Genomic DNA, 9,218 nt, shown 5'->3' on the forward strand with positions numbered 1-9,218 from the left:
TAACACATACTTTTAAACACCTTGTACATAGAATGATTTTAGAAATTGTAACAAGTGATGATTATTCCTTAAGTTAAAAATAAATAACGCGACGAAAATTTAAAAACAAAGAAAGGTACACAGATAAGATTAAATGCGTGTGTAAAATTTATATTTTCACCTAAGAAACAGCAAATCATTCCATTCGAATTTCTAAATCCACAACATATAAGTATTTGCCTATCCATTTATTCACAATGTTCTTTATTTCAATAACCAACTTCATCTAACCAGTTTCCAATTCTTTGAAATATTTTCTTATTCGCGATAACAGTTCAAAATTGTTTCTATCGTCACATTCATTCTAATTAATTAAAACGAACAAACGTGAGAAATTTCTAGCTTTTGTTATTAAATCCATGACTTATGTTTTTGTTTTTGCTGACTATGCATTTAAGTGTCGCGTTATTTGCTGTTTTAGTACATTGCATTAGGTAAGGAAAGCTAATGTGTTATAGATTGATCACATTTGGTAATCCTCAGTGTTATAAATTATAAAGAAAAAGTTAAAAATTGAAATAAATTTTCGTTACTGATATAACTGTTTTTGTCGCATCTTGATCAGAATCTGTGCCACGTGTCTGACTCATTATTACAAGGCAAGAGGTTAAATGACATTTGAATTCTCTGATACTCTGACATAATAAATAATTAAATGAGACAGCACAATGAAGTACAGACGGATTCAAATGGCATGAATTACTCATTTTTCTTCTTACCTTTCACTTTATCTCATAAGCCATTGAATTTTCACCGCATGTACTTTCACAGAACACCGGTACACCTTGGCTTTCTATCTTTCGATGATTCACCGAATTTGATCAGGCTTTCGATTTTTGTGAATCTACGTCGCTACAGTGGATTCGATTGATTAAAACATTATCACAGATACTAGTTCGTTATTTCAACCTAGCTGGAATGAAAACTTCACTCGTCACGCTGAACTTTGTATTAAAGAAATGTAGCAACATTGAAATAAAAGAAGCGTCAATGATTTGAGAAGTCTTTTTAACAATTGATAAAGCATAATACGAAAATAAAATAGATAACATTTAATTGATCGACCGAACGTGACGCAAGAAAATATTTGTATCTTTGTGCGATAAAAATAATTATAGAAATCTTGACTTATAAACTTCCTTCTTATAATATATTCTAGGTCATTGTGATACGCGATATTAGTTTCATCTATTCAATCTCATTTAAAGCAAATTAAATATCACTTAATTTAAATTTCAATAAAGATCACAATTTAAATTTCTGTAGAATTTGCATTACAATATCTCTATCAAAAGGTTAATGTTATATCCTATCAATTTTCTGTTACATATAGTAGATATGCTTTCTGTGAAAGTACATATAATTTACCCTCCGTAGGTAAACATATTTTTATACTATGTATGTAGGCAAACTGGGTGGCAGTTTGCGCCCAAGTCTAATTTTTTTTTTACTGTTTTAAGCTTTCACAAAATCTGAAAAAATTCTAGAATACCTATTAAAGTCTCTGCTACATTGTACAGTTGTTCGTTAAGTCAAATGTTTGAAACTTTTTTTCAGTAAAAATAAAAATTCATTTCGGAGAAATGTGGGAGTGAAATTTCACTTGGGTCGTCAAAGACCCGGATTGCCTGCGAAGGGTTAAGTTTGTATAGGAGTCTTTATAGAAATTGAAGGGTTATTATACTTACAATACTTGTTGGCTTAATTAAAATGTTTCTCTTGGAGATACATTACTCCGTGTCTCTTGCTGGGAAAAAGCTTGATATCTCGATAAAGGAATGACTCATGCTTTGAAATCATCAAATGTGTTCCATTAAAGGAAACGGAAGTCGAAAGGAGGAATGTTTGAATTATAGACCGAGCGAGATTGAATTTTACGCTTCGAATAAAATAATTTGTTGTTGTCTATGGACGTTTCTTGTGTTAATATGGACTTTTCAATCGGTATTTTTGAATAATCAAATTATATTGTCAGTAATTGCTATTTTGTACACCAATTAAGGGGGCCTTCTCATGTAACAGCAGTAAAATGGAACGATTCTTTTATATTTTTTTTTTTTTTTGAGAAGACTATTAACGATACAAGATTATTATTTTGCGGATACATAGATACATTCATAAACTACACAAGCAATTTTTTTCTTTACTTTTTTTCATTGTTATATCACATTGTATGTAACTGTTTTTATCCGCTTCGACGATGAAACCATTGTTGGAGGTCAGTGTAGCATTTGATACAATCATCAGAATTTAAAAATGAAAAAAGTTTCTTAAAGTTAGACAGTTTGTATTGGGATTATACTTATTTCGAGCAAAAATTATGGAAAACTAGACAAGTTGTACGGTTTCGAACAAAACTTGACTTCTTTCGGTAGATAAATTCAGTTTATATCGATTAAAAGTATAGTCCCTAGAGGAATGTATAACAAATAAAACAAGCTTTATTTAAAGTTGATTAGTCAATTAGTTATTGAGGTATCGTGCACGCCAATTTAAGAAACATGGTTTCGAGAAAAACGCGTTTAAAGTTTTCGCCGGTATACATGCGTGACACACTATGTTTCAACGGGTTATAGCTTTGTTAATTCTTCGAATTCCGATCTAAAACTTTGGGAACATATACTCAAGATCTAAAACTATCGATTTATGCCAAAAAGAAATCGATTTTTTGAACCTGTTACATGAGAAGCCCCCTTTTAAGTAACACTGACTGTGTGATTTAACAGGTAGGGTAAAGTTACCGAATATGAGACCCCGTTTGAATGTCGTAGCGATGCTGCTTTGTTTCGTAATTAACCGCGTTAATTATCAAATTCTATTAAAATCAATTAAGCGTCTTGAGCAAGCATATTTGTGAAATACGTTAGAGAAAGTTTTTGAAGTGGTTCGATTAAATTACAAATACCTCCAAAATAGTAAGTGTATAATCATTTTCACAAATACCGTTGTATAGTGCATGCAGCGGAGTCTAAGGCTTACTTGTTGTGTACCATTAAATAATAAAGACTTAATCTCAAAGCTACTTAATGGTTATCATTCTATTGTTTCCGAATATGAAACCCTTGGAAATTTGTATTTTAAGAGAGGTCTCATATTAGATGTCCAATTTTGTTTTAGTGTATAAAGTGTTACCGGTGGGCGCACGAAGACTGTGGTGCTAAAGAAATAGATTTTACGTGCCCAATGTGTGAAAAAAGATAGAGAAAATAAGTTTCAGGAGCAAACTGGGTTTCATGTTAGAAACCTCGAGAAGTATTGTATAATTTTCATTTTTATTTTATTACGAAGGAGCCGAATTTTTTTTACTGTACTCTCAAGTATGTTACAAAAGAATACATATCTTACTTTTAAAACGTGTATCGTAGCTTAATAAAAGTATTCCTAGTCGCGATAGTTATGACATTTTTTAAGAAATGAGTTATATTAGGCAACTTTACCCTATAATAAATAGAATCGATTTAATGTATTCCAATTCGACTGAACGACTTTACACTGTGACCAGTGCTAAAAGAAAAAAATGTTTCGAATTATATACGAAGACACAAAGAATTGTATGTATTACCTAGTTGAATAAAGCAGGAACAAATCTTCTCAATGACTTTCAGTTTACTTATCTTAATATTTCAATATCCAGTACTTTTCTGGCGCAACCAATAGCTGATTGTCAAAAGATTTTATCGTTCAAAAGATAAATGTATACAACTTTAGATATTTCTCGTAACTATGATGTACTACAATTACATCACAAATAGAAGTTTCATTACGTTATGTAGTAAAAACATATTAATGTACTTGCCTAAAATTGCTTCATTCGTATTACCTCTATAAAAATATGCACAATTTTTACTTCAACGAATTATTTGTATTGTAATAAGCATTAACTATGTCAAGAAAAGCATCTATTCTATTTGTGCCTTTGCTACCGATAAAAAAAAAAGGAATGTATATATATTACATTATTATTTATATCAATGTTAAAATGTTTGTGTATTGAATAGAAAAATCTGAAAAGTGTAATGGAACTGAAGACTGTTAAAGAATTAAAAATCATCGGCGGTGATTTGATTTCGACGAAAGGCCAAGATTTCTTTAACCCCTTAACGCGTACACTCGAATTACTTCGAGCTGACGATAATGGCAGAAATGTGCACACTCGAGTTAACTCGAGCAGACTCGACGAGTCTTATTGAAAGGTTGATACAAAATTATCGTAACGATAAACTTGTAAAAAAATCAGGTCAGCCAAAAAGTACTACATATTACAGTTAACAGAAAGACATTTTTCCAGTTTTGTTTCGCTAACTGCAAAAAAAAAAAAACCAGCACCAACAAGATACTGCACGGTGTGCTGCGCAAAACGGAACAGTAAAGGGAAAAGAAAAAGAAAGGAATCTTATTACTGTTGTAATTCTTGTAATGTTGGATTGTTGTACTTTGCTTTGAAATTTATCGCACAGAAGAAAATTTTTAATTTTTTGTTCTTTAGAACTATTGTCGTTATTGTGTCTACACTTTACCTACGTGCAATAAATTGAAGAAATACAATTAATGTTTTTGATTAAATATTTTATTTTTTGCCCGAATAAGTGTAAGTATTATACAAAAGTATATTCAAATAAAAATTTCCACGGATAAAAAAACCTGATATTTTTGACGATTTTTTTTTTTAAGTGCGCGTTAAGGGATTAATGTATTCCACAGACAATCATGCGTCACGACGTCTGCCATATCGAAATTCTTATTTACAATGCACTTAAAGATGCGGTATTAAATACAGTAAGAAAATAGAACATGATTCTGCGCATTGTTTCATCTCACGTATCATACTTATCATTACATCGTCTAGTTGTGCTTGTTCCTCGTACCTTGTTCTTCGGCGAGAGAGTTTTCCTCATATTGTCGGAATTCGTGAAGAAAACTTCAATAGTGATTAATAAGTGATTAAACTGATTATTGTATCAATACAATATAGTATAATTGCTGGATACACGAGTAACCCTTAGAAGATAGATCTTATTCATAAGGTTTCTTAATGAGTTAGGATATTATTTAACCCCTCACCCTGAATGTATAATGTTACTATGCATTCTTATCAAAAGGTTTCACATTAATTTATCATCTCAGGGTCAAAAATGTAGTGGGCGTTACATCTAATAGTTTTGCATACGATATTATATACGCAAACAAAGTACATATTATGAAATGAACAAGTAATTATTTCATCCATTGTCATGCTGATTAAATAAGAAAACATCAGGTGCAATATTTCGATTTAAAAATGACTAAATTTTAAAGAAACTCTTCTTTCATATAGGACAAACGACATTTGTTAAATACATTTTTTAAATAGATTTCTTAAATTAAATGTTTAACACAGTGGAAGAGTTCTGCGATAATAACATTAAGCACAGCCTTTTCTTTAAAATTTTTTTTATAATATTTCTTATTTAATAAAAACACGATTACAATCGCTTTTTAGAACTTTCGTTTATACCATAATCGTAAAGTATTAGGAATTGTATATATTGCATTAATCATGTTTAGATTTGTTTAAAGAAATCTATGAATACCTTAGAATAAGCATGCAGGGTGTTTCGTAAAGAGTGTAACACCCGGAAATGGGGGATTGCTGGGGTGACTCTGAATAACTTTTTCCTTTATCAAAATGTTGGTTGAAGCTTCGTTTTTGAATTATTAACGAAAGACGCTGGCCAATCAGAGCGCGCGTAGAACCCGCGCCCAGGCACGGGAGTGCAGAGACTCATCCGCGCGCGATCGTGAACAAACACATTGGCACAGCGTGGGTATCGAGGGAAGCGTGCGGCAAATGTTACATCGTCTTAAATTAAGAATAATCTGGAATTATTCGTTATTCATGAATAACAAATAAACTAATAAGTCGTTCAACACGTTAAATGCCGGAAAAGAATTTTTTATTCTAATACAACACATTGGAATATGCATAAATAATATGTCAATAGTTAGAAATAAAACTATTTAAATATGCTGTGTGATGCATTAGGTAAAAATTTTACAAATACCACCATTTACCCCCACGGCATTCAACGTGTTAATAACTGTTTTCGACACTTTCATTTAAGTAGAAAATCTTTGTTGGTATGTTAAACATATTTATTACACTTCCGTTCTTAAACATTATTAATAAACAAATTGACTTGTATTATGAATTTTAGAAAATAATTGTTTTATGTAATAATGGTTTGTACGTGTTACGGAGATTGGGTTTATGGTACGGACGCCCAGTAAAGTTATTTTTGAGAACACTTAATTAAATTAATTAGATTATTTAACACCTTAACTAAAGGTTTTTATGTTACAGACCGTTCAATCCATAAGTCACGGTCTGGAAGTTGTTTTTTCAACGCAGAAAGTTTGCATCTCTGTGGGCCATATGAATTGCTAGTGCTTTGCTTCTCCACCACCACCTTGTTAACCTCCCAATTATTAAGGTAGGTGGGATTTTCGAGATTTTAGAATGAATACCCAAGATTCTGAGATATCCACAGTCATATCACACCCTATCTTTCGCAGTTCGGTATAAATTGACACAAATACGAGTTTGAACAGATTTTTACAAACATAATACCTACTTTGGAGATCACACGATAAGGCTGTGGTTATAGTGGGTGCGTATTCGGACGAACTGGTATTCTGACGAACCCCAACACGTCAAAACAACTGAATATGTATACAGATTCTTATGAGCAGATACATTGCAGCCTTCAGATGTTTTATTTGTCAGAACGTCAATTTATCCGAATACGCATCCAGTATAACCATAGTCTAAACCACTCTTCTGAAAAAACGCGCTTCTAAACCACCCTACGCAATATTAAATTGGCGCTGAGTGACGGCTAAAAACTAGTTACGTCATCGAACAATACGCGTCCAAACAGTATAAAAATAATACGTTTAAATATTCTCCACCTATTTTGCACAGTATATTTTTTCATAAGGATAGTTATTTTTGAAAAATTAAAAAGAAGTGTTAATGTTAAACAAAAATTTGATTACTCGAAAAAGGGAACAGTTCAAGATAAGCTGTCGATGCATTCTTGTTCTAGATTATTTGGGAGTTATGTATGCCTCAATACTCAGTAGAAATAAGTGCAAATTTTAACGTCTGGAAATAATTTACTACTACAGAAGCTGTGCAAAAGCGTTTTAAATTATTGTGAAACTGTAAAAGAAATAGAAATGTCCTTAATTATTAATGGAAACATAATCGGTTTTACGATCATTCGTTACATGTTTCAAGATTCGGTCCACCGATGGCACTAATGGAAAAGAAACAACCATTCGTCGATAACATTTTTCACACACTTTATATAATCGTTTTCACGTAAGCTATAACCACACGTCTTCCGTACTTAAAAAGTTAAATACAATCCTGGGTGAATGACGGATGAGACTATTAGTTAGCTATCAGTTGAACAAATTATTGTCGAACGTCATCGAAACAGCAATGTGTGAACGTATGTGGTTGTCAGTCTTTCGATCTGCTATTTCACGCATGGCACGCGTGCACAGCATACACATACGTATGTATATGATGCATGGACGCCCGCGCTCTAATACAAGCTCTGTCGGCAATGACTTGCTAGTTTTTCCTTCCGCTAGTGGCGCGGAAGGTTTACATGACGTGAAGTCTTGGCATAACGTCGAGAGAACTCGCGGCGTGTAATGCAGTCGTCGCGCGGAGAGCGTTCTATTTTTCCGAAATTGATTGTGAATTCGCGCGTTCTGTTTATACGAATTTGATCGCCACTTCTTCTATACTACACTTATCGATTTGAGACATCGTGACGTCATCACAAACATGGATATACCGGTAAGCACAATAGAAGGGGGGTAAGTCATATATATCGATTCTCAACGATCTTTCACTCGAGCTCCTTTCTTCGCCTCCTTTTGTAGATCGATCAAAGGACTTAACCAAAAATGCGTTTGGTTTATTGTTCAGTGAACGTATACGTATAATTTGTCGTAAGGATTTAAAAAATGTGGTGATCATAGTATACATCAACGTTTGTAGTGCATTCGTGGACTGTACCGAGTGTTTATGTTATTTCTGGTCAGTTTTCCTCAAAAATTGTATGCGCATTCATTAATGATACAACTCGACAAAAGGAAAAAGTTTTGCTATTTTTCTAACTATTAAAGTCGTCTGTAAATTAATTGATCATAGCAGACTGAAAAACACGTTAATGTTACAATTTTTTGCTTCTTTAATTTTTTGGTATAGTTTTTCTTGATTGTAAATCATATCCATTTTATAGAGCGAGAGTAAATTAAAATACCTGTTAATAATTTTGATTGATTTACGTGGGAAATTTTTGTCCAATAAATTTACATTGAAACTTCTATCAGTTTAATGAGTATGTGATTCGTAAATCGTGACATATTAACATGACTGTTAGTGACATTGAAAAATGTTAGTAGACAAAAATGGAAGAAAAGAAAAGAAAAAATGGTCTTGCGTTAATAAGTAGTATAACGTTAAAAATTGACATTGTGTACGTCACAATGACTTACCGGAATAGGAAAACGATGGACAAATTTTTCCTTATCCATAGTGATAATGACCGACAGGAAATGATTACGATCATTCAATTAGTCTGTATTCCTGAATAAAAGATCGAGTGCAAAAGGAGTGTTTGGTAAAATAAAAGCACGATAACCTTAAGGTGACCTTGAAACTTTCATTTGCGAAATAATTTTCATTATCGTCAACATAATTAAACACGCCTATCTCATCTTATATTTTTTTTCTTCGTAACAACAAATAGTAGTAATAACAATACTAGTGACTTTTAATTTCTTCTTTGCTTGTATCTTGAGCTTGAAGTTAATAAATATATGACGTATCAAGTAGAACTTTATTTTGTAACAACGATTCTATTATATGGAATTGATAAAAAAAAATTATGGCCGGCATCGAAGTTAATAGTTAAATGGTGCCAGTTTACAGCAATGTTCATGATTACTTTCATAGATAAATTATGTTCTTATCTCGTATCTTTCACTACTTTTTATCGTGCACGTGTTTACAAACAACGCAGGACACGTGTCTCTTATACTACTGACAGATTATGTAGTTCTATATTGCATAATACATACGCCCTTGAAGCGTCATCCTTTTATTAACTGTTTACATC

General features: G+C 32.2%; 1 protein-coding gene across 2 annotated transcripts in view; it reads left to right on the forward strand.

Moving 5' to 3' along the window:
• Window positions 1-9,218, forward strand: part of LOC108579106 (NADPH--cytochrome P450 reductase) — a 30,642-nt gene that overhangs the window by 9,337 nt on the left and 12,087 nt on the right. Inside the window, exon 1 of one of the 2 annotated variants that reach the window (XM_017942550.1) lies at window positions 7,690-7,891. The exons of the other annotated variant lie outside the window; for it this stretch is intronic. Coding sequence (XP_017798039.1) covers window positions 7,880-7,891 — 12 coding nt within the window. The 5' untranslated portion in view covers window positions 7,690-7,879. Of the gene's footprint in view, window positions 1-7,689; window positions 7,892-9,218 lie in introns of those variants that run through there. 2 annotated transcript variants of the gene reach the window in all.

The sequence above is a fragment of the Habropoda laboriosa genome, unplaced genomic scaffold (genome assembly GCF_001263275.1).
Source record: "Habropoda laboriosa isolate 0110345459 unplaced genomic scaffold, ASM126327v1 scaffold42, whole genome shotgun sequence".
NCBI lineage: Eukaryota > Metazoa > Arthropoda > Insecta > Hymenoptera > Apidae > Habropoda > Habropoda laboriosa.